Here is a 26,099-nt window from a genome sequence, read left to right as displayed (position 1 = left end):
TATGAGGAAAAAAAAAAGTGAATTTTTGATAGTCAGGGTTTTTGTTTTTGTCTTTGAGCCAATAAAATATAAATATTTATAAAATATGAATACTTGTCGAATATGAACGGTTATGTAGGATTTAAACGTCGACGAAATACTACGATGGATATTAAAGTGAAATTTATTGTATTGAATAATATGAATATATATATATATACGAGTATGTATGTAATGGGCTCGGTATTTACCCTGGTTTTATTTAGGTTGCCATAGGTTTTTGACACCCGACCTTTACCAACTATTTGTGACATATAGCGTTACCGCGTATATTGTAATAAATTACATTTTGTTGAGTGGTTACTGATGTCTGTAACTATTAAAGTTGAATATAATGTTAAATACCGCATGTGAATAAAACAAGTAGCGGGTCGTAAGATAAATAAGAATAACCCTAATCCTTACCCAAATTTACTTTGCGAGTGAAATTAGCAACCTACGAAACAGTGCGCCTCTCCAACGACTTTTTCCATCAGTAAAACATGGAACAAATCCTTCCCCTACGATCGGACACCAAACTATTCAGTATCTAGAATTTTTGACTACAAGATCTATACTAGGGAAAAATTTAGTGATCTTAAATTCAACGAACTAAAATCTGTTTAATAAGTTAATGAGAATACCGGAATATGGAAATATGTTCCCAATATCTGTGACTGGATTTGATAAGTTTTCCTTAATATTGACAAACTTTGAAATTTTAGATAAAGTGCGTCGAGTGACGAAATGAGAAATATAGATATACATATATGTGATATGAAGCAATTAGTTGTCTATAGTTAAGACAAAAACAATTGAATACTCTCACGGACACAAACCACAGTGCATAAAGAGAGTTGAAAAGAAAAAAAAAAGGAGCTATTATCGACGTGAGAACAAAGACTCATAAAACAGTCGATACGTCTCCTATTGAGACAAAGACTCAATAAAATATTACTAAAGTTTTTTTTTTAATGATTAACCAATTATTTTTTTTTCTTTTCCTGCAATGATATGTATTCATTGCACTGAGTTTTAAATATATATTGACCCTTGAATTTTTTTTCTTGTCTCGTCTTTGGTTTAATTCTTTTTTCATGTAATCCAACTTTTAAAATATATATATAAAGAGAAATGTGTTATTTGATCTTGTTGAAAGTAGCGAATTTCTGTGCATGTTTATGAAACATTCTTTTCATGTATTAAATATTTTTTTCTCTGTTATGTCAAACTACATCTCCTTCTATTGAAATGTAATAAATGTCTATAGCATTGTAGTTAGGTTAGTTTAATTCAACCAAATACAACCCGAAGTATACATTGTCCTGTATGAATGGGTGTGTGAGTGAAATGTAGGTTTAGTATTAAGTGCATCCATTATTTTGACATATATGTGTGATTTATTAATGGTAGTTATCAATTAAACTCATTGAATGTTAATACTAACTTAAGTTGGCTCTATGAAGGAAGTAAAAAGGACTGAAGTAGCCTGAACGAATGATCATCATGAGAGAACTGTGAAAGTCAAAATCTTCGACAAATATGTGATATTCTGATTTTTTTTTCTGTGGTCGTTTCTAACATGCCATCAACTTCGTCGTTCATTTTTCAAATATTGAATATTAGTCTAAAACTTCTGGAAATATTGAATAAACCGTAAAATTAAACTTTCTCATCTATCTCCGAGCTATATTGGGATAATTCGGTAGTTGGGGTCAAATGGATCTAGATCGGGGATGTATGAGTTAACATGTGTCTACCTTTGATCACCCTAATACCAGACATTCACCCAATAGCTATTGGAAATGATCACAATTAGATAATTATTCACTTTCCTTTACCATATTTTTCAAAATATGCAGTAACAGTTTCCTCTTTATCACCTTCTTACTTTACCTTTTTCCTCTTCTATCTTCCTCTTCCTTTCTTCATCTTCTTCTTCTATTTTTAATAAAACTGAAAGGGGGGTCGTGACTGGGAATTCTATATGTAATAAACACGGTCATGTATTTATTTATTTTATTTTATTTTCTTTAGAAGTCCGATAAAAGGTTTTCTCTTTTCGATCGAACCTAGTATGTTCGAAATTAAGAAATTAAGAAATGGAAATTATATTCCAATATAATTAGGCATAAGCTGATAGCTTCATGAACATCCCCACCAGGGGTGAAGGGTTCCCACTCACGACTTATTCTGTGCATCACCTTTGTTGCAGATTTTTTTTTTTTCCTCAATCAGTTGTAGATTGACGCGCAGCGACAGGATTCGTTGTTATGGCAACAGTGGTTGCTATGGCAACGACGGCCCCCCTTTTTCCAGTTTTATACTATTTATTCTTCAATACTAATACATATCACAGAACAGATCTACAAAATTCCGCTACAGTTACAGGTATGACAAAGTTTTTTTTTTTAAATTCCTATAACATATCCTTTAAATTATAAAAAACAGCTTGTAGTTGTAAGAATGACTAATTACGTACATCTTTCTTAATTCTCAATAATAACGCATATCGTAGAACAGACTATAAGGAACACTGCAGTCGTCAGAATGACCAATTACTAACATCGTCATTAATTTTTTTATAACAAAATTAGCCTTTGGCTAGCTGGGGGCTCCGCCCCCAGACTCCGGTTTCGCTCGGCCTACGGCCTCGCATTTCTTATCTATCCACCTTTGCATCAACAATGAATTTCGTGAACTTGCTCTTCGTATTTCCTGAATCTGCCCATCCGGGGGCTTCGCCCCCCTACACTGTCCTTGCTCGGCCTACGGCCTCGCATCTCTTAAACCCATAATTCTATCTTTTCTTTTCCTATTTCAACTATCTAAAAGATAAGATTTTGTATCCCAAGTAAACGTCCGTTTAAATAACATGGGAATCTCTTCATCCCCCTTTAGACCCCTAAAAAATTAATAATATGCACTTTTGGCAATTTTTCTGTGGGTTTGTCCCGGAAAGCTAGAATCATGCCAAATTTAATCATGCGGTTTTCAAAACGGAAACAGCAAAAGCGGTTTTTGGTGTTTGAAAACCGATTTCGCCAGCACCAGTTAAAACCCTCTGCGCTCGTAAGAATGACTAAACCATAGTCCTTAATTTTATATAACAAAATATATCATAATATAGACTATAAACACACTTTGCAGTCGTAAGAATAACTAATTACATACCAGGCAGGGCCGTAACATCTTATAACACATATACTAGAACAATATAAAAACATTCTGCAGGTTGTACGAATGACTAATAATTACATCGGCTTTAATTTTATATAACAAAATATATCGTAATATAGACTATAAATATACTTTGCAGTCGTAAGAATGACTAGTTACTTACAGTGTCGTGAACATACTATAACACATATCCTAGAATGTGCTATAAAACATTCTGCAGTCTTAAGAAAAGAATTGCTAATTATTAACGCCGTCGTTAATTTTATATAATAAAATATACCGTAAAATAGATTACAAAAACAATTTGCAATCATAAGAATCACTAGCTACATACATTGTCGTTAATTTCAAGTTGTGAGCAATTCCCCGCTAGAATTCCTCAAGAGATCTTTTGTTTGTGTAATAATCCACATATAAGTTCCTCAATCTATGCTGCAGATCAACATAAACCTTTTTAGTTTTCTTGACGGGATATTGTCCTCTTTCGCACTAGGAAATTGTAGAATGAACGGTGGAATTCTCTTTCTGTAGGCTTTGATAAGCTTCCATACCGTTGGGTGGTTGTGTCCAACCAAATGGAAAAACTTACGATTCCACCCCTCACATAAGTTATTTGTGCGAGAATTGTTAGACGGAGTTGCCTCATGAGAATTCCAAACTTCCGGCGGAAAACTTGGTGGCATTCTCTTAATTCTTACCTCATCAGAATTCTCAGAATTGAAATATTATTAGCAGTTCGAATTTTGGAACATAATGAATAAATCGAAAATTTATGCTGAAATCTTCATTTACCAAGTAAGAAACAAAATAGTTTAAAACCCGAGAATTCAAATTATACTTTCTTCCCTTATGTTCTCCTGCCATTTCGTCCTGCTGCCATTATGTCCCCTGCCATTTTGTCCTCCTGCCATTATGTCCCCTGCCATTTTGTCCTCCTGCCATTATGTCCCCTGCCATTCTGACCGCTCCCCACCTTACTAGCGTAGAGATCATACACGAACACTCTCCCATTGCTTACCATCCAGCCCTACTAATTGAATATAAATATATTAACTTTAAACATGCTAAATGTACAACGAAAAGCGAAGTAAGAGATTATATATTTTTTAAAGCTGACTGTGATAAACTGTACCGAGAAATATCACAAACAAATTGGGAACTTATCACAGATACTTTGACTGAAAACGGCTCTGTGGATTCTTTCTATAATATACCCTATTCTATTTTTGACCGGTGCATCCCGAGAAAAAGAGCTAAATTCAATTATCCTATTTAGTTTTCAAGTGACATAATTAGATTAATTAAGAGCAAATCATATCACCATAAGAAATGGAAGCAGGGTTCTTGGTACGCACTGTATCACTACAATAAATTTAAAGAATTGAGAGCTCTTTCGAAAAAAGAAATATCCAAGGCATGCAATGCATACTTAAACAACTGCGAGACAAATATTATAAGTAATCCTAAGACTTTCTGGACGTATGTTAAGAATAAAAAGAGTAATTCGGGAAGTAACTTGTTTCATTATAATGATCAAACTTTGAGTGACGATGCTGCTATTGCAAATGCATTTATGGCAAATTTTCAAGTGATACACAATAAATCAGAGCAATACATAATTCAGAAATCCTGGATAAATTAAATATTAACTTTGTATACATCGAAGATGTTGAGAATGCTATTAAAAAACTTAAACCACTCATCTTGTGGGTCGGATAAAATATCACCGTATATCATTAAAGGCTGCTCAGAAATACTGAAACATCCCTTACAGGTTATTTTTAACAAGTCAATAGCTTCTTCTACGTTTCCTATGAAATGGAAGATTGGTGTCTTCCGTCTGATGTCAACGAAATATTGTGTAGTGATTTCGTTCAGATTTTGTAACCAACGCAGTTTTGCCTGTTTTCTCTTCCCCGCTAGCTTAGTACATTCCTAGTCGAACCACGAATTTTTCCTATGTATTTCCGCGTGACCCATTTTTTTCCTTTGTTGAAATTTTAATGTTATTTCTAATTTCAGCCCAAAAATCCACATCAGTAATGTATTCCGAGCCTTCTAAAACCGAGAATCTATTCGGTACTTCAATCTAGTGTTCCCCTTTCGCCTGGCTCTCCTCTGGTTTCTTTAAATTAAACCTCACCGTTTTTAGATGTTGAATATTTCTTTTATTCAACGATAATCTTTGTCTTATTATGGCTGCTACTAGATAGCGATAAGTGTCATAGATAGCTACTCTGAACTACCGAACATCAATTATGCTATATTGTCTTCTTTTATCTACTAAAACGTGATCAGTTTGATTGTGTTTTCCATCTGGTGAAGTCCAGGTGTATTTATGAACGCTGTGATGTGGGAATTTAGTACTCTTTACAAGGGTTTTGGATGTTGTAAAGTTCACGAGTCTAACGCCGTTGTCATTACTGTCCTTATGCAGACTTTCATTCCCTATAATCTGTTTGAAAATATCATTTCGTCTCTTTGCATTGAAATCCCCTAATAGAATTTTCATATGGTATTGCGAGAGTTGATCAAACACCCGTTCTACTTCTTTGAAAAACTGTCTTTTATATCGTCATCCTTAACTTCTGTTGGGGCAAGTACATTTAAAACAATAATATCACATCACTGACTCTTAAGAGTAATAAAAGAAAGCCTGCCATTAGACCTAGACCCTCTTACCATAAAGAATTTGATATTTCAGGAAAAGAAAGTGTAAGAATGGGGAACACTCCTCGTCAGACAGTTCTAACTATTATTATGTACACGACAGTTATTAAGACTTCAGTTTAATCATATTGAAAGAAGCGGCAGATGAGATTCCAGATGATGACAAAGTAGATTATGTTAGTGATTTTGTTCTTGTGAAAGTTTATGAAAAACCTGAAGCGGTCATGTTCCTTTTAGGCTCATTGCTAGAATATGAGTCGAGCAAGGGTTTGATAATATCACTTTGCACCCAGATCTACCCATTTGGTCAGTGTTGCCAACGAACTATAAATGCAATGTGATAGATGGTTCCTGTACCACTGGATGTATATAACACTGACAATCTAGAATGTTTGGGAAACGGTAACACTCAACGCCTTTTTGCTATAGTGTCGTGTTATGTTTCTGCCAAGCTTGGTGTATAAAGGTCTCACCGTACGGAACCTGCTTTATAACTTCTCAATTTACAATTGGTTGGCAACACTGACAAACTGGGATATTTGGGAGAGGAATATGTCCACAGTATAATTTCTCTAATGACGAATGATGTTTATTCCACGTTTCATAGATATACATCCAGTGGTACAGAAACTATCTTCCACATTGTATTTATAGTTCGTTGGCAACACTGACCAAATGGGTATGTCTGGGTGGAAAGTGATATTATCGAACACTTGCTCGAATATGCCATACATAGGGTCACAAACACCAACAAACCGGCCCCTTATAGGGTCAAGTTGCGGGTTTGCCCATTATATAGGTACTTTGGGTTTGCCCATAATTTGAAAACGGTTCCGTACTTCTCATAGCAAGAGCTTTCAAACGATATATATTTTTCCCCCAGGTACTTGGTCCCGATATGGAATCATCCCTTGTAAGACCGGTTTTAAGTTGGTTTCTTATAAATAAGTATACTCCATCTCAATTAAACATATTTACCTTTTGAACTACTATAAAGAGAAAGCGGGTCATCAGTCTTCGCAAACCTCTGCGTACACCACCGCAACGCATAAAAGACAAAATGCAAATTGTCATTATAACTGCTATGAAGGTTATTGCAAATTTCGCGTTGCGTTGTCGCAAACCGTTTCAGGATGTGCCCGAAAATCGTTTTACGTGATAATTTTAGCACAATTTCCTCTCGAAATTCGAGTGAATTTTGCTTAAAATACTTCCTACCCTACCCTAGTCATGAGATAGGGTCACGTGTGTAAACAAGACCATTATGAGTAGCGCACTGCGAACACCTGTGTGACGAACTGTCAGCTGTGTGGTAATGTTTAAATTGAAATTCTTTAATAAGTCATATTTATTTCATGTGTGTTGTCATATCTGTAGCCAAGATGTATATAATGCCTATGTGTGTATAGAGATATTTTAAGTAATCTTGCATGTAGTAGTATAAAGAACATGAACTTACTACTACGTTCAGTATGATAAGCAATCAGCAAATTTAGCCATTGATAAATTAGGTCAACAAAATTTTGGAAGAGAGTAACAGCATTGCTTCCAACGCAGTTAAATAATGAATTGTAGAGCGTAGAAAGTAAAAGAGGAAATTTGTAGTAAGTCATGCCTGTCTGAACAGAGACAATTAAGTATTTATTCAATTTTGTCCTTATCTCAAATACGTTCTCGTTGTTTCCGTCTAGAAGAGATGTGTCATTCGTTCATTTAACTTTTTTTTTTTCTTTTGCTTCATTTCTTATTACTATATTCCATAACTACATTAAAATGTCGGTCCTGTCTTAACAAATAATTTCCAAATGCAGGTTGAGAATGTGAGGGCACTTTTCTAGAAAACTTACGGGCGTTTTAATTTACAAAGCAAGGCTATTAAGAGAAGCCCACAAAGGAAGTTTAATCTCTGGACGACCAAGGTGCATATGTGTCTTGTTTCTTGAAACTGTTGTATAATGATCCTGGATTATTTAAAATGGTTCAGTTTTTGTGTTGAATTTTAAAAATAAGCTTAGTTTTGTCTCTGGTTGTGTATAACTTCTTTTGAGTTAGGTGCCGGAAAGGAGGTTACGTAAATGTGAAGAATACATAAGATTTAGAGAAAAGGAAAGGTGAATTGGTTTTCATGAAATCATGCCAATGAGAACAAAACAAGTTTAATGTGGTATTTTCAATTGTTAGAAGGTGCGTGTTGGTACTATTTTGATTGGAGGCATGCTGACGTCAGACGTTATAGTGTAATGAGGAAAGTGATTCCCAGCATTTAAAGATTAGTTGCATGTAACGGATGTGATACTTCGATTGTGAGTTTTATAACAACCTATATAAATGAAGAAAAGGAATTGGTACTTTATGTGGAGCGGCACGGATTATTGAAATTAAGTAGAAACTGTCACAAATGTAGGAAGGCTTGAAAATAAAGAAGTGGAGAAGCAATTACATTTTTGAATATGAACATCGTGTTGATAGTGTTAAATGTCATTGACGAAAGTCGGCAGTGAATGATACTTTTTTTTTTCGAAGACACAAAGTTGTCGACTTAACCTAGTGTTTTTAGCGTAATCCTCGTTTACGCGCATACTCGTCTTTTCTGACGCGCCTCCTCCCTACGGTACGGACGCTCTCGCTTGCCCTCAGTTGCGCTCGCGCCCTGATTCGGTTAGATAGCATTTGTGTTTTTAGTTGCCACCTAGGACATGCTGGTTTGTTTTCTACACTAGTTTTTATGGCACGCAGGTAAAGTCTTCATAAAATAAATGTGCAGCGAAGAATTCTTAATATACTTTCTAAAGTATGATGATGATTCCTCATAAATGACAAATAATTTCACGTGTTTGAGGACAAAGGACTTTTTATTACCAGCTTCGTGTGTATTTGTAAAGTATAAGGAAATCTTAATGTTGGCATACAAAAATATGAAAAATAAAACTATCCGGAGGAATAGAGAAGAGTGCGGGTTTACAATAGTTCGTCATGAAAAAGGTAATTTTACAGTTAAAATGAGTGAGTGCATATAAAAGGGGACTGTATTAGTTACTAAAGCTATGGTTCGATGATGGCCGCTCCGGATGACAGTCACATGAATCTGTTTTCAACGTGATGCTATTAATTAATTAGTATTACTTTACTATAACTTGCCCACAGTTACTTCTGTTTTATTATCCTTCTTATTCAGAAATATTCCTTACTTTTGTGCTTTTGATGTTCTTCATTATCTGTATGGATGCGTCTATATGGTATTACCTCGCAAAAGTAATATCTGTAAACTGTTAAGTAAATGCGGTTAAATGCAAACTTCGTACTCTTTAGATATAATAAAAACAGGAAGTACTTGCCATACCTTATTACTGTGAGGGGGAATATAGCTTCTTTCGGGAAGGTTCTAGATTACTGGTCCCCCATGTAGATTAGTAGCTGGGTAGGTTTCTTTCTGTACTAAAGTTTATACATTTAACTTATACAGTATTGCCCAGCGAGCGTTAGCGAGTGAAGGCGGGGTAGAGCCCCGCAGGGCACGTTGTTTTCTGTCTTTATTACTGCTCAATAGGAAGGGGGACCAGTAATCTAGAACCTTGCCCTTCTTTCCAAATGTTTCGGCTCATCCTCTTTTCACTTTCCGACCAGCACTATAAGCAACCCCGTAACAAGGTATTCTCTAAATAAACTTCAAGGGGAACGGGAATTGGGGGCGAGCTCCCAACAGTAAAAACTTTTAATTGGACGCTTGGATTTCATAAGCTTAGCTTTTGTGATTGTAACTTTGGTTACTTTTGGTTATTTATACTTCGCTTCGCTTTGCTTCAGACACACCACAGGAATTCCTTGAACCTCCATTGGATATCCGGAGCCTTTCTATTTTAACTGTGTCCCTTCTGGTGCTACTGTTGATGTGTGTTTCTTGTGCCCCTCGCAAAAGAAGGATAAGTTGCTGCGGTCGAAATCTTTCAATTGTTGGATACAGATACGTTGCCACAATGAGTTATTTCCTAAGCAAAGGGAGGGTTTCCTTCGTCAGAAGAGCTGGGGGACAAAGTATGTTTCGCTTATTTTCCGAAGGCGCACATGAGATAGACAGGCTCTAGTAAAAGCCAAAGGATATTGATGAGACCTCTGAACGTCAAAGATTGCAAAACGTCTACGAAATCAATTCCTACCTAGAATATTTTACAACAGAATGTGTTTCTTGACTTTATGCATTAGACGTCGTATGACACTGCAAGTAGGGGTATGATGCGCCGAAGGTACCGGTTGGAGCCAGGTGGCGACGGGACATTGTCCGTTGTAGACGTTCCCGGTCAATAACTTGACACAAATGATTGAGAAGAGTCGGACAGCTTTCGGGTACTTCACGGTCCCAAAAGACAGTCCTCAAATATCAAGGGATGCTCTGTTCCGTGGTTGTGGTTCATCCTTGCACGGTTAAGGAATGTCCAGTCAAGGGATATTCGAATGTCTCTAGGACGTCCATTTCGGACATTCTCTGCGAATCCATACATCCGGTTATGTCTTGAAAATGTGATTTCCAGTGGGATGTCTGTAGATCATTCCTTGATTCGTTGTGGAATAATCAAAATATCAAAATATTGACCCATTTAATGTACATCACACTACATTCATAAAGTAGATTTTAACCATATTAGGTTAACATGCAACTTCGGTTTCGTGTGCTTCCGCTTAACGTCTGTTATTTCTGTCCATTGTTGATGCATACATGTCGTAGTTTAGTTAATAAGATACTGGGCTTGAAAGAGTAACACTGTTGCCGGTTCATTTAATGTGGCTACAATTTAAGTTTGTTTTTCTCCCTGATTAATCACCTCCAGTGATGACCTTTATTACCTTTTCTGTTCGTCTAACACTTAGATTTCGTCAGATTTTTTTCATCTTTCCATAAATTTTGTATTTCAGGACCTGCTGTACTAAACCTAATATTAATATTTGATGGCGGTGTTTCTGCATACAATAGTGCATCTATATTTTATGTTTGTAAGTGTAGGGTTACTAGTCTGAAACCATTACAACTGTTATACGACGTCTAAAATAAATAAGTGACTATCAAAGATGACTGTATTAGATATTAATTTCCGCCAGCGAAGTGTTTCTGCAGTGTACAAAAGCTGTATTTTATGTTTACAAGTGCAGGGTTACTAGTGTGAAACGATTACAAGTGCTATAGAAACTCATATCACTACGAAATTCACTTTAAAGTATTGTAAATGCAACATGTGAGCACTTACTATATTTTGGTAGGATGTTCTGGCGCACATACTGCTGTTTGCAACATTCTCCAGAACGTTAAGGTGATGAACGTTCAGACGTTGTGCGTTTGAGTGTGCACAATAGTTTGCACGTCCCGACATGAGGAATGTTTACAGAAGATCATGTTTAGTGAATAACCACATCAAGTGAATATGATCTAAATACGTGCCCAAAATGCACAAATACTACTCCCCTACATGGTGCATTACTGCAGATTGCAGGCAGTAATATGAGATATGACATTACGTACAAAAGGTGGTGAACATTAACCACTGTAATTTAGAAACAGTTACAAAGAATGCATACAACTTTGTGAAGGAATTCTGTGAAAAATTGATGAAATTAAAAAGGCCTGTGTATTGCAGAACAGCAGATAAACTAACAAAAACATCTAAAGTAATGTATTGAACTTCTGAATTTCTTGTTATTTGTGACTTTGCGGAAAATTATTCATTTATTATCCAAGGGTAACCTGGTCAGATACTCAGGCTACAATCCACCCATTTGTGGCTTACTATATACAGGGTGTTTCAAAAGAACACCGACAACGTTTGGGAGGTGATTCCTGACACCAAGGTACGACAAAAAGTATAGACCAACCTGGGTGTAGAAACCCGTCGTTTCGGAGTTACAGGCATCTGAAAACATAAAAAAATGAACTTTAAAGGCCCAAAGCTCCAATACTATAGGACCTACCGTAGTCAGGTCAAGACTTCACTTAGGAACTAATATGTGCGTTATCCGAAAATATGTTTCAGAATCCCGCGGTATTCATGCAACAATTTTTATAGAGGGAGTTTGGGTGTGGGCATTTAATTTGAAGTACTCACTAACTACCTCTATGAAAATTGTTGCGTGAGTACCGTAGGATTCTGAAACATGGATATTTGCATAGGGCACATACTAGTTCCTTAGTTAAGTTTTCACTCGACTATGGTAGGTCCCACACTATTGGAGCTATGAATCTTTAAAATGTATTTTTTTATGTTATACTTTTTGTCTTATCTTGGTGTCAGGGATCACCTCCCAAACGTTGTCGGTGTTTTGAAACACCCTGTGTATAGCACATCAAATCTATATAAAAAAAAAGGAACGCATAAGTGCCTGTTACGACTTTGTATAGAAAACCCTTCTGATGAGTTAGACAAATGCAATGGATCATTCAGTTTGGTAAAGCACATACTGAAAAGGTCCAGTTTCTTAGGTTTAAGTATCAATTAAAAATGTCTAAGCGTGTAATCTTCTATGGATAGCTCGTATACAGATTTCAGTTTAATAAAGAATAAAAGAAACTATGTATAAGTTGTAAGGATCATTGGCGTACAGTCGCCAGAAAAGAAGAGAAAGAAAACAAAAACTGCTCTTTACCAGTAGTTTCAGAATGAATGGCCCAGTGTAATTGTAGGTTACGATAATGTACCTATGTTTTCTTAAAGTTTGATGCACAATATTGTTCTGTTTCAATGTGCTATGCAAATAATGAAAAAATTGTATAGGTTTCTTAGTCATGTTCGAAGTAGGCTTTTTTTTCTGTTACCGGTACTCTACATTCTAGCTCGTTTTAGTAAGTCAGGAGTGTGTGAACTTGGAAACTTGTTTTTGAGAATAAAAAGAATAAATAATCGATTGGTGTTCCCATACATTTCAGTGTGTAACAATAACTGTTGGACAGTGGAATTCCACAATCTCCTGTTAGCCAAGTGCCTAGCACACGTGTTGTCTTGAATGAGTGGTCTCAGTTTCACTGCAAGTGCTTTAGATTTACGTTAAACTGAAGCCCACATCTCACATAATTTGTGCTGCAAAAGGAATTTTAAACACAGGTTCTTAATATAATTTAGAATTGCATTGCTCACAAATTGTCTTCAAATTTTATAAAATCGGAGCTTTTATTATGTCCTGACGAAAATTTTACTTATTTGCTTTATTGTAATTTGAAAAATCTGTTGTCGTTGATAACCTTCCTTGTTAACAGTTTTTACTAGTTTATCAGTATTACCAAAGTAGAGACCGAAATTTAAAGGAAAATTCCCAGCTTCTAGTATTGTTTCAGTGCCAGAAAGAAATGTTATTAAAGTAAATTTACTACGTACTTCATTGTAAATAATCTTAATTTTTCAGTTAAATATTAACGTAACTTAAGATATTTATTTACTTATTGACAGCATGGTTCTTTTGGTGCGATGAGTTACACAAGTGATTTATCTCAGTCTGTAGAGTATATAAGTTTTAGAAGCAGTGTTCCACTGAGAAGAATTGCTGTAGATACTGACCCGTCAAAGGTGAGTGTTATTTCTCATTAGTAGATGGCATTGACATTTTTTTTTCTTCTTCTTTCTTCATATTGATTGTATTTTTGTGGTGTTTTAACGTGTGTTTCCTAAGGAATCATCAAATATGAAGCTTCTGAATTTCTCTAATAATAAAAAAAATTGAATAGTAGAGTGAATGAATAATCTGAGCCATCTATGGTTAGTGATTATTGTGTTTATAAAACTTATTATGCATACAAAGGCATTTGAACTAATATATAATATATTTATCATGTTCATCTTCCAACCTTTTAATTCACAATTTTCATAGTCCTCACTGCTGGTCTAGTGGGTAATGCGTGTGCTTGTGATGCAGGTGGTCCTGGGTTCGAATTCCACGTTTTCAAAAGCGTCAAGGTTTTGTGACACTGCTGACATTTTGCTATGTTATACTATCTGTGTTATGCATTTGAACTAACTTCATAGTATGAGACCAAATTCCTTTATTAACCTCTGTTGCCACATATCAGACTTCTCCATTGTACATTTTCAGCACACGTAGATCAAATTGTGTGCAACACTGTACCACTACACTTCACTGATAAGTGTAGTGATAATAGTGCATTTTAAATCTGTGCACACTTGTATATGGTGCTATTTCAAACAAAATATATTTATGCTGAGTTGGCAACACTGTTTATGGTTTTCGATAGGGCATTTTGTTGTCATTATATTGTGCACCTTTTGTTATAATTGCTTTAACGGTTTTCTAGATATTTACTTTAAACGTACATAATTCCATGATATACTTTTTTGGATATTCAAATTTTGAAGCCCAGTAACTCCTATCCTTCTGGTACATAGCACCTTAAATTTTGCTCATTTTCATTTCTCATGATGCTCTATCAGATGTAGTTCGATCCCAGCTTGCGTCGCGTGGTCTTTGTGGTGGACAAACACCGTCCTTGTTGGTTTTCTCGGGGTTCTCCTGTTTCCTCCCACTTTCTTCATTCCACCATTTCATTCATTTCTCATTACCGTCTCCATTAGCCTAACCGGCATAACCATGGGACATAAAACTTAAAGATTTCATTTCATTTTCTATCAGATGTGCTATGTGGCAATCAGATTTTAGCGACAACTTGTGGGACCCTCCCGTGTCAGATATGAAATTATAAGAGAAAGATATTTGCATTTGGTATCATCTATTACTTTTCCAAATTTCCACAAACTCACCCCAACATTCTGTATATTAAAATACTACATTTATTTGTTTGTCTATAGCAGTTCACTCCATTTGAAAGTCTTCCTGTCCTTCACTTGTGATCGTAAAGGAACCTACACAGATATAGTGGGAAGTGAAAAGGAGATTTACGCTCATATTAGAACTATGCGCTATGTAAATAGCGCAAGTTTAGCTAGTGAATTATTATTTTGGAATATTCTAGCGTACTTCGCATAAATATTTTAAAACATGGTATTGCAAAACCATGTTATCAAATATATTCCTGTTTTATTTTCGTATCTGAAGATTAACTTTATGTAGTGCTGCACAGCGTATTGAGAAAAGAAAATTCAGTTGAAAGTCGGAACACATTTCTCTCGTAGTACTTTTCGGTGTGTCTGATTTTATAATTAACTGTATGCTGTGGGAATCATTCTTGAGTAATTTCTCGTTTTCTATTTTGTAGCTTACTTCACAGTTCTGAAGTGTTAAATCTTTATTATTATTATTATTATTATTATTATTATTATTATTATTATTATTATTATTATTATTATTATTATTATTATTATTATTATGACGTTTTCAGCTAGATGATGCACGCTTAGTGCCATTATTTCATTGACTTACAATTTCATTTTATTTATGTATCTCTGGTTTGTCCAGCGTCAAAGCTGAAGACTAATGTATATCGAATGTGAAGCTACATATAACTCCATTTTTAGAAAACGAATGACAAAACAAATTTAGTGACAGTTTCTGAAAATTTATTAAATATAAATTATTGGGAAAAATCTATATCTTTGGTAACTATTTCATTTATTTTATTTTCTATTTCAGGTATGGAAGATTTATGACTCAGGGCCAAAAAATATAAGTAACCCTCTTATATGCTTGCCTCCAGTTAGTGGAACTGCTGATGTATACTTTAAGCAAATTCTTGGTCTCAGTGCCAAAGGAATACGAGTTATTGCTGTAAGTTGTTTTTGAAGTTTCATAACTTAAAACATCTATGGGTCATTCATAGCTCATACCTTAGTAAAACCTTGCTACATCTAACTTCCGGCAGATACTATCAGTATATATAATTTCTTCATTTTCCATTTGTTTTTAAAAAGTGATGTAATTATTTATATGAGAGCCATGAGAACTTTCCGAAGAATTAAGTAAGATTAATAAATAGGGGACACGATTATAAAAATTATCCAAAACGCATACTAGTTGAGTATACACCTTCAGAACACGAGTTCTGTGATACCTATTGTCGGAAATTGCAGAAGCTAAGAATTGAAGTTCTTAAGCTCGACTGTTGTTTAGTTTATACGGAAATATCCCTTGGGATTCAATATTAAATGGAGGTATTCTGACGTGGAGACGGTGCCCGTATCACCTTTGTACTTTCGTATTGAAGTTCCGTTCTACGCGATTGAGGTTTCGCAGAAGACGCCAACGTTTTTCAGAACGGATGAGAAGGAAAGAGCTTATAATAGACTGTTTAGTAGTTGATTTTTCTTATTTTATTTTTTAGAATAATTTCAGATGCCTTCCGTGCTGCCCTAGGCTGTAATCTAAAGTAACACAGAAGTAAATCTCTTCCTCATCATAAAGGCAGTTATATGAGTTTTGTTAATGTGATTGTAATTACAGGTATGAAAGTATTCCATATATGATTTCCTGAACTCAAGCAAAGCTGTACAAACCGACAAACATAAACCGAACAAATTAAATTTTGGGAATAGAAACTATGTCCAGAAGCAATACTATTAGCAATGCCAGACAAAATTAAAAATTTGTGTGTTTGTGCGAATTTGTGTGTTTATATTCTAAATTTTGAAATAACAAAAAAATTCGAATATCTTCAGATTGGTCTTATGGAATCAGGTATTATCATGCAAGAATAATTCTCTCTTGATATTGTAGTTCTTTCTGATACAGTTTATTATATATATATATATATATATTATGTAAGACATTAACTATCATTGATATTGTATTCACTGTAAGTAACAATTATTGTTACGGTGGTAAAGTAGTTCCCCTCCTTTGTTCATCTCAAAGAGGAGGTCTCATTGCTTGTTCCCCTCTGGCGCGGCATGAGTAGTCCTATTGGCTGTTAAATATACGGATTCTGTAACTACTGGTACTCGAATATGTGCTATTTGGACATTTATAGGTAATGCATCTAGACGCGAACTCCTGTCGTACTAAGCACAGTAACAGTGCTCTGGGTGGTACATCTCAGGCTTAAACTTCGTGCTGATCATCGCGACAGGCTTTTGTGTTTCATTTTTTGCCCTAGTATTTTGTAACTAAGCTCAAAGCTCATGAGATCACTCGTAAGAAATTGATTAGCGCTCTCGTCTAGTGCAGAAGAATCGGTTCAACTCCTGATGAGATTACATGTAGTTCGTATTCGAAGTCACTATAAGTATTAGCAACGGATACTAAACTCCAAACAAACAGTTTTACTTTGTGACCAATGGCTTACATGCGCGTGTTTTGTGTACGGTTCCGAATTCTATTCCCAGTAAGGGATACCTGTCTTGTAAGTTTTCTGTCCAAAAGCAGATTTCAACTTTCTGACCTAAATGGTTTCCCAAACCAGTTGAACGAGGACAGAGTGACGAGTTACTCCCAGTGAAGGTACTAATTTTTGGCTAAAACCCGGAAAATTCGAACCCATTTTAAGCAGTAGATTGTGTGAGTGCTTCGTATACCAAACCGTTAGGAATTTCATTTACATTTCACATAGTCATGATGAGTTTTTTTACATTTCGATTTTATTAGTCAAAATTGCGCACATTTTATCGTAAACATTTAACTGTTTTCTGGGTAAAATAAGTGATTTTGCGACATTATGAATAAGTATCAATCGGAGTACCTGTACGCGTGTATGTAAATCAGGTTTTTATTGTGTACTGCTCAAAATGCTAACTAAAATATCAGAAATATTTTAAGATTGTAAGCTGCCCAAGTTCATTATCTTGTATTTGTTCCGTTAAACCTGGCAATTGAGTAGAATAGTCAAATGGTTGCAGTGTTTGTTTCCAGTAGTATGAGAAATGTTTTTTAAGTAATTCTAAATTGAAGTTTGGAGGGGATTTCTGCTAAGTGTGATGTTATCCATAGTGCTGTAACTAAAATTCTTGAGGTCAGGTTCTGCGGGTTCTGTTTCTCCAGGTAGAAAAGGAAAATACGGTTGAAAACGCACACCAGCCGCTAAGGATGGCTCTTATATGTTACGGGGAAGTAAAATTGACCTACAGAAAAATAACTTCTAAAAAATCGTGCTCGTGCAGGAACTCACATTCATGACTCAACTGGCCGTCAACTTTCGTTAGAAGGTTGCCGTAAGGTGAGAAAGCCAATTAAAATAGCAAATTGACAATGGACATGATAAAGAAACGTCTCCAGTCGACAAGAAAACGTAGAAATTTGACAAAGAAAGAGATGTTCTCTAATGATTGCTTTCTAGCGCAAGAGGTGCGGATTCAACAGATTCGTCCGACGACTGGCGAACGCATTTCACCAAACATTTTGAAGGATACTTTCCTACAGTGAACCAGAAGCACTTGCTCCTATAGAAGGGATTATGAACAGTAACAAATATACTTATGTGCTATAGTCCAGAGTAATTCCAGAATTCAACAACTTCAACAATATTGACCTATCACTTTTCAGCAAGACTTGGCACCGTGTCACATGTCTAAAGAGGTCAAACAAGTTTTCGCGAAGAACGAGGTAAACGTTTCGGAGTGACCTGGAAGCCCACTTGATATGGATCAGATTGAAAATTTGTGGTCTGTTTACAAAAATAAAGGAGGATTGGATAACAAAAAAAACAAACTTGTTTCCGTTCTAAATGTAGTGTGATTGCATAATGACATAGTCAGGGAAAGTCGTGGAGTTAATGCCATAAAGAATACAAATGGTAATTCACGTCAATGGTGCACATACTAAATGATAAAACGCACTTGTGGCTATGTAAATTTGTGTTGTATGTGAATATAGGATCCGCATCACATAATGTCGTTGATTCATTAATTTCCAGAAGATAAATATGTAATATGTGCGTGTGAGAGAGAGAGAGAAGGAAAGAGATATATATTTATAAGTGTATGTAGGAATATAGTTACCAGAAACAGTTTAAAATTTTGTTCTGAAATGAAGACTAATGAAGATGTAGTAGTAAAATAATTATATGATTAAATAAAATAGCAAGAGAAGATTCGTATTTATTCGATATACATCTGCTTATGGACAATAGCAGCATTGAAGTTGAGATGAGTTATTAGGATTTTTTTTGACAAGATTGTAAGTTCATTTATGTATTTTTATTATTATTATTATTATCTGAACGGTTAGAACTATGATCTTAACAAGTAGCAATTACAACCTTTTATTCTTTTGTTTAGGCGGAAAACCCAGTATATTGGAATGTGAAAGACTGGTGTATTGGCTTTAAGAGGTTACTGGACTATTTGGAATTACGCAAGGTTCATATATTAGGATCATCTTTAGGTAAGCGAATTTACTTAAATATACGCGCTAAATTTTCTTTCTTCGACGTGTAGCTATTTTTTTTCTTTTTTTTTTCTTTCTTTTTTTTTTTTTAATATGCCAGTATTTCTAACTTACTTAAAAGGAGTGAAAGCATTAAATGTAGAATTGTCTTTGTACTTAACATCCGTGTGTTTGTGCGAATTCGAACCTACACAGTGTTTGTCCTCAGGTTTTAAAAGGAATAAAGAAGAAACTAGAACTGAAAAGGAAAAGTTGCACGGATCCGTCCCAACATTCTAGATAACTTTATTCCCCCGAAGATCGTTCTATTTTTATTTAGGCTTTTTTTCTTTTGTTTTTGTTCGTTTGTTTGTTTATTCCTCCAAAAACATCCCAAACCACGTGTAAAACATTGTTGCGATAATACTCGACAGCTTCAACTGACTTTAAATAGTGTTGTTCGCTGATCGAACGAGGCGGGTTTTTGATCTTGTACTGAGAACACTCTGTGTATACTTTTCCGCCGTCGGACTTTGCCTTCTTGTTCAATACTTACCTTGGTTGCACTAGTCTCTCATTCGTTGATAAGGTCCGATTTCTGGGTTTGATCTTTGATCGCCACTTAACGTGGGCATCAAACGTTCATTTATAATGGTAAATACTTTCTTCTCCGAACTCTGAATTTGCTTCGTGCACTTTATGCCTGGGATGCTGATCTTATTGCTCTGTTACGATTATACTGTAATCTAATTTGGTCCAAGTTAGAGTATGATTGTAGTCACTTGATCGTTCCTGTGATTGCATTCATCTGATCCTTATTGCTTGCTGAAACAGTTGGACACAGTTCATCCTTTAGGAATACGGCTAGCTGTTCGTGCTTTCCGCGCTAGTTCTGATCCTAGGGAGAAAAGGAATATATATATATAAAAGCGAAAAATTGACCATTTCAAGACGTAACAAAATTAGTGGAAATAATAATATATGAATTATGAACTTAATGATCCACGTCTTCTGTAGTGAAATTTTTGTATCAGTACAAGCATTGTCACTATTTAGTTTTAAATTATGTAAGTTCGCTGTGCTTCTTAATACCTTTAATTTGGATGGTAGTAATAAGTAAGTGAATGATCCTTGTTAACGTTATGTTTTTCAGTTATGTAAGACAGGATCTTCCGCTTAAAATGAAACATAACCACTACTCGGGAGTATATTCGAGGCAAACACGCCATCGAAAGTCGAGCTCAGGACTACACGTTAGACATTTGACCATGAGAAGGCAGTGCCTACTTTAAAAAAAAAAAAAAAAAAAAAAAAAAAAAAAAAAAAAAAAAAAAAAAAAACTCTTCCTTCGTTGAGACGATTTCACGTTTATAACAGTAACATATACTGCAGGTTCACTGATACATTTCCTGATTGCTAGTATACTGGAAATATTTTCAGGAATGTGATACTGAGTAAAAAACAACAGAATTTGATCAAGAAAATCTCCACTTTCGTATCAAGATTAAGGTGGAGTGCAATACCATCAAAGATTTAAAGTCCTCTTTCTGACTTAACTACGCAGAGAAAGTATAAAGAAATTCAAATGGCCGAAGCAGAAAATAAGCATTTACAGAAAGCTATTGTATATGGTGTAGTTTTTTTTTTTTTTTTTTTTTACCTGTGAATAATAATATTTTATTTCTACATCCTGTACAATTTCAGAGAAACAAAAACATTAAAATTTTGATTTCTTCCTTATAAGCATATCTAAGAATACATAGATTATCTGTAGCCATCATATTTGTTCCAAAATGAACATCGGACAGCTTGACAACAATATCCTTCGGGTCTTTAACGATTTTGAGTAACAAAGTAAAATCTGTAGATAATGTTGCTACCACTCCCAAATTTACCGGTATTAGCCATAACTTCCAAGAATTTATATTTATCCAAACTGGATTCAAAACATTCTTCATGAATATAGTCAAAGTGGTTGTCAGCCTCCTAGGATGTCTCTACTTCCGTCTTATTTTGTGTTATAGAAGAAAAATCTCGTCAAGTTCTTTACCAGGAGGTAATGTGCCTAAGATCGATGACACATTCCCGCGCTGGATAGCGATGCTGATACGTTGGAAAAGGAATGCAGTAGCTCGGGGGTCACCAGTTTTGAATGCTATTCGATGACCAACTTCATTAATGAAATTAGATCCTTCGTGACCCCAAGATCCATTGGTTTCTATTGCTACTGTTACAAACCAATATTTGTCCAATAGGTTTGAGTATTTTAGTCTTTTGTCTGATTCTCTGTGAGCGGCGACGAGACCTGCCTGAATTGAAGAATGGGGTAAGTTGGAAGGAGCAAACGTATCGGAACATGTGAAATCCCAGACTAGTGCTTTTCCATTTTTCCACGGTACCAAGGTCATACCATCAGGCCTTTTACCATCAGAGCGGCAACAACCATTTGGTTCTTTTATTGAAGGAACTCCCGCTGAAACGAGGGCTCTACAAATAATGTCGTTTACAATATGATGTCGAGATTGTCTTTTATATATATATATATATATATATATATGAAAGACCATGTAATCCTTTATTATCAACATATGCGTTGCAAGCAGGACAAAAATGAGGCTCACAAATATTCTCACCTAAGCGCAGAGCTGTAGCAATACGAAAGCTCTCATTAGAAAGGTGTAGGCCGAGTGTGTGAGAAGGTAGGGCTTGAAGCCATGCTCCGTTTTTGGAGGAGGAGACAGCTAACAGCCTGGCTTTGTCATCTGGGTTATTAGTTGATGATAGGTGTGAAGATAAACGAAGCTTGACTATAGGTTCATCCCAAACAGACTGAACATGTCTTTTGTCGTTAGGTGGGGGATCCATTCCAACCAGACTAGTCCATTTATCGGTGCATTCTTGTACATCTCGAATCGAGTCTAAGTCAACGTCCTGTTGAAGAAGAGATCCAATTAGTTCTCGTGAGCCATAGAATGATGCGAAGAAAGAAGGTATGGCGATATCCATGGCTCGACGAATCCCAAGGCCTCCATTCTCAACTGGTAAGGAAGCTTGTAACCATGAACTGTCTTTCAAAGAACAGTTTAAAATGGATTCCAGTCCTGTTCTAAGAGTGTTGTCGAATTTGTCAAGTAGTTTATCGTCCTGCCAAGAAGGGGAGCAACGGAGGAAATACAGTGATCTTGGAAGTGAGAGTGAAGCTCGTAGTAAATAATAAGCGAAGTGTGCAGAAAGTTTTGGTAGTTGAGAAAAGACGAATTCTAATTTTGATATCTTGTCCAAGAAAATTTTGCTCCTTGATTCGGTAGAGATGGCAGCCCCTAAAAGTTCCGCATTGGTAGGTGATAAGAGTTTGATACCAGGTGCTACTTCGTTAAACCTTTCATAAAGGTCATGGACTTCATCAACTCTGGCGCTCAGAAAACTCACTTCACATTTGGCAGAGTTAAGAAACATTCCAATAGATGAAGCTTCTAGACGAATTTTATTAAAAGCGCGTAGTACTACGTCGATATTTCCAGCTATGGTACCGTCATCTAAGTACCAGATATTTAAGTCTGTGTTAATATCCTTAATAATGTGATGGATGGTTAGGGCGAACAGTGCTGGTCCAAGTGGGTCGTCTTGCTGTACTCCACGTTGTGAGTGAATTATGTTATCACTTATAAAAAGATTGCTTGGTTCGGAGTAGCATTGGTATATGTATGGATAGTAAGTTGGAAAGTTAGTTTTAACAGATTGTAACATTGAGTCGTGGTTGAGTTCATTAAAGGCGTTGCGGAAGTCAATTTTCAAAAATGCTTTCACTTCTGTATGGGAAGATGAGTAGTACATTCTGGCTGATTCTGCTCCGAATGGTATACAGACCCCTAGTTGGTGTGATGATAGTATATTAATTAATGAATCTCGTGTCCGGAAGCAGATAATTTTTGCTGATAAGCGTCTCCAAACATTGCCAACAGCTATTGGGCGAATTCCACCGCTTTTCTTCTTCAGTGCTATAAGTGAAGCACCAAAAAAAAAAAAAAAAAAAAAAAAAAAAAAAAGTCGTAAAATGGTCAGTACTTTTCCAGATATAATTAAGTGCATAAATTCACAAATGGATGTGGTTAAGCGTTCCCTTGAATCAAAGTCTTGGTTTATAAGTAGATCTTTTAAGATTGAGAGACGGAGATTATCCATTCCGCGTGCCGAACCAGAGGGGAAGGATTTTATAGCCTTTAATAATTCGATGGAAGAGACTTTAGTTACTGTAGTCGAGTCCTCAGGTGGTTCGGGATTGATGAATGAGTGAACGTGGGCTGGATGTTTTTCTCTGAGAGCATGTAGTACTGACGTATCTGGCGTAGCCCCAGTGTCATCGGATATCAGTAGTCTGATAGCGCCACGTATATCACCATCTGCTAATTTTTGTTCGATGCTCTTGGTATTGATTGAACCGGATTTTTGTGGTTTGCGAGGTTCGTTGGTCCCTCGATGCTGCTTCGTTAATACTTCACGATGATGTTCCCTCCAGTTTCTGACTCTTAGCTTCATCCAAGTGGTGAGATTACTTACTTTCTCAGAACGCGGTGGGATGCAAAGCACTGCGTAAGGGAAAACTAGAAGGTCGATCCAAGAATCAACATTATTGGCGTTGTTGATATTACGAATAATATCGCATAGAGAATCATCTACCGATGAACGAGCACCGCGCGGGACACGACGATGAACCGGAACATTAGCCTTCAAATGAGACATAAGATCATTCATTTTAGATAAAAGTTCAGAAGAATTGTCATTGAAATCTAAGGTTAATAAATCCGAAATATAGTCGGTAGGCTGTTGAAGTTTCACGTTACTGCCCTTACTCCTGCGTATCACGTGATGACATTTGCCTGTGTGAATGGATAAGTCTCTTTGGCTAAGAAAATGTGTATTACAATGAAGACATTGCACATCGTTTGAAATGTTTGATGTATCCATATTATGGTTATAAATTATTAAAATTGTTTTGTTTCACTCATTGTTACTGTTGAAAATTTCAAACATACACTTTTAATGAATATTAACTGATAAAAATGCACTTTTCGTTCTTTCGTTGCACTAGATTTCATTGTTAAAGATTACGGAATTTTAACGTTCATTAGGCCTATTTTTTATTTCTTTATAATAAGATAATTTCGCCACTTTCACCTCGGAGACATCATGCACACCCATATACGACTCAAACTCGTCAATCGAAGGTATTTCCTCATTTTAGGACAGAAACCACACAGAGAACACTTTTGGATTGCACACCGGTGTCAACAATTCCGTAACAATATAGTGTAGTTATATATATATATATATATATATATATATATAAGAAAAAGTTAACAGTTTGTGATAATTGAAACAAGCAGGGTGTGTAAAATAGTTTTCCCTGTCAGTATTGAGGTGTACTGCCTATTACATAAAATCAGAATTAAATGTTTCCTTTTTATTTGTTTACGTGAGTGACTAAAATTCATAAAATAGAAATTGTAGATAGATCATGCAAGAAATTTCTGTAAAATTGATGTGCGAGATGAAAGCAGAAGGATATTAATTTTATTACTAAACAACTTTGAAATGTATTTGTTTGTAGATTCAAAATAAAATAAGCGCAGGTATAGTTCGCTGTGTTGAGCCTTACATTCCCTATTTCTCTCCATTATTATTGTTTCTTATAGGGCATCGAAACCGAGACTTCAAATCAGCGGCAGCTAATCTGTAATCCATAAAGTAAGCAATTGTTGTAGAGTTTTCTACTTACAAGAGCGTAAATATAGCTCAAGCTTAAATACAGCAAAAATTATTACATCGAAGCTTCTTTGATTGACATTTTCGTAATAGTTACTTGTTTTCTAAAGAGTTCGGAGTATTATGCCCAATATTTGTTGTTTCAAAATGTTAAATACCATTACCTGTGCTGTCAATACCTTGTTAAAGAATTACCTACGGCAGGGCGCAAAATTTCAAAGTCAGGCGCATTCACCAATCCAAAAATGATGGTCGCCGACATCTCTCACGTACAAATTATGAGAGGTTTCCCCCGTCCCCCGGCCTTTGGTTTGACAAAGAAAGAGATTACATCAAGGCATAAAATTTCAAAACCAGATAATTAGATTTAGGATAATCAATTTTGAATTTAACAGTTCATATACATATTTAAAAAAAATACCTTACCTTAAGACTTCACGTTTGTGTAACACTGTCTCTCTGCACTGAAGTACCAGTTGTCGATTGCAGTGAAAACTGTATCTCTTACAAATATCTATTTTTTTAAGAAAATATTTTATGTATTTACTTATTTTGTTATTTATTTATTTATCACTGAGATCGTGACATGATTGGTTGATCTATTCTAGGCACTGGGCTGCCCTCCCAGCTGTTCTAGCTTCAAACAGCGGGGGAAATGATTTCTCGCGTTGTCGCGCCAGGAGAAAAACCATTTCGATTGAGGGTGGGAGAGGAGGGACAATTACGTTGTGAGGACTTCACTTTCCATGTCCGTTGTGAACATTCTGTGTTTTCTCTCACTCAGTGACAATTATTTTCGTGCAAAATAACTGTGCAACCCTTTGAGTTTAGGCAGAAACCATTCTTACTAAACACTAGTCGCCAATGGTGACCTGGCGACTCGAAATTTTACGCCCTGATCTACGGAAATGTGAATGATAATTTGAAAGATGTAAAGAATTAAATTCATTCACCGTGCATGCGCTGTTGATAGATGCCACGATGTGGTTTGTTGACAGTTGTACATCTACTCTTTATCTTAGCAAATGTTCACAAATATCGGGGTACTGTGAGACATCAAACAATATATATTTATCGAAGCGTATTACGGACATGGATTAACCTAGTTTCAGGAGTGACACTGTAGTAAAAGCTCAGACCACATTACCCCATGAAAGTATGAGAAGAAAATCTAACTGTCAGCTAAATGGCTAATTCTATTTTTACTCCCGCACAGAAAGACAATACGT

At 35.7% G+C, this 26,099-nt stretch overlaps 1 protein-coding gene across 2 annotated transcripts in view; it reads left to right on the top strand.

Annotated features, from left to right (window-relative positions):
• The first annotated feature begins 7,095 nt into the window (after positions 1–7,095).
• LOC145678372 (maspardin-like) overlaps positions 7,096–26,099 on the top strand; it is a 63,685-nt gene continuing 44,681 nt past the window's right edge. Inside the window, exons 1-4 of one of the 2 annotated variants that reach the window (XM_081748439.1) lie at positions 7,096–7,180; positions 13,293–13,409; positions 15,445–15,579; positions 19,020–19,125. In XM_081748439.1, the coding sequence (XP_081604565.1) occupies positions 13,311–13,409; positions 15,445–15,579; positions 19,020–19,125 (340 nt within the window). In that variant the 5' untranslated portion in view covers positions 7,096–7,180; positions 13,293–13,310. Of the gene's footprint in view, positions 7,181–7,304; positions 7,473–13,292; positions 13,410–15,444; positions 15,580–19,019; positions 19,126–26,099 lie in introns of those variants that run through there. The other variant, XM_081748440.1, reaches the window with a different exon arrangement.

Source organism: Thermobia domestica, chromosome 2 (assembly GCF_964235325.1).
Source record: "Thermobia domestica chromosome 2, izTheDome1.hap1.1, whole genome shotgun sequence".
NCBI classification, from domain to species: Eukaryota; Metazoa; Arthropoda; class Insecta; order Zygentoma; family Lepismatidae; genus Thermobia; species Thermobia domestica.
This window is presented reverse-complemented; position numbering and strand designations above follow the sequence as displayed.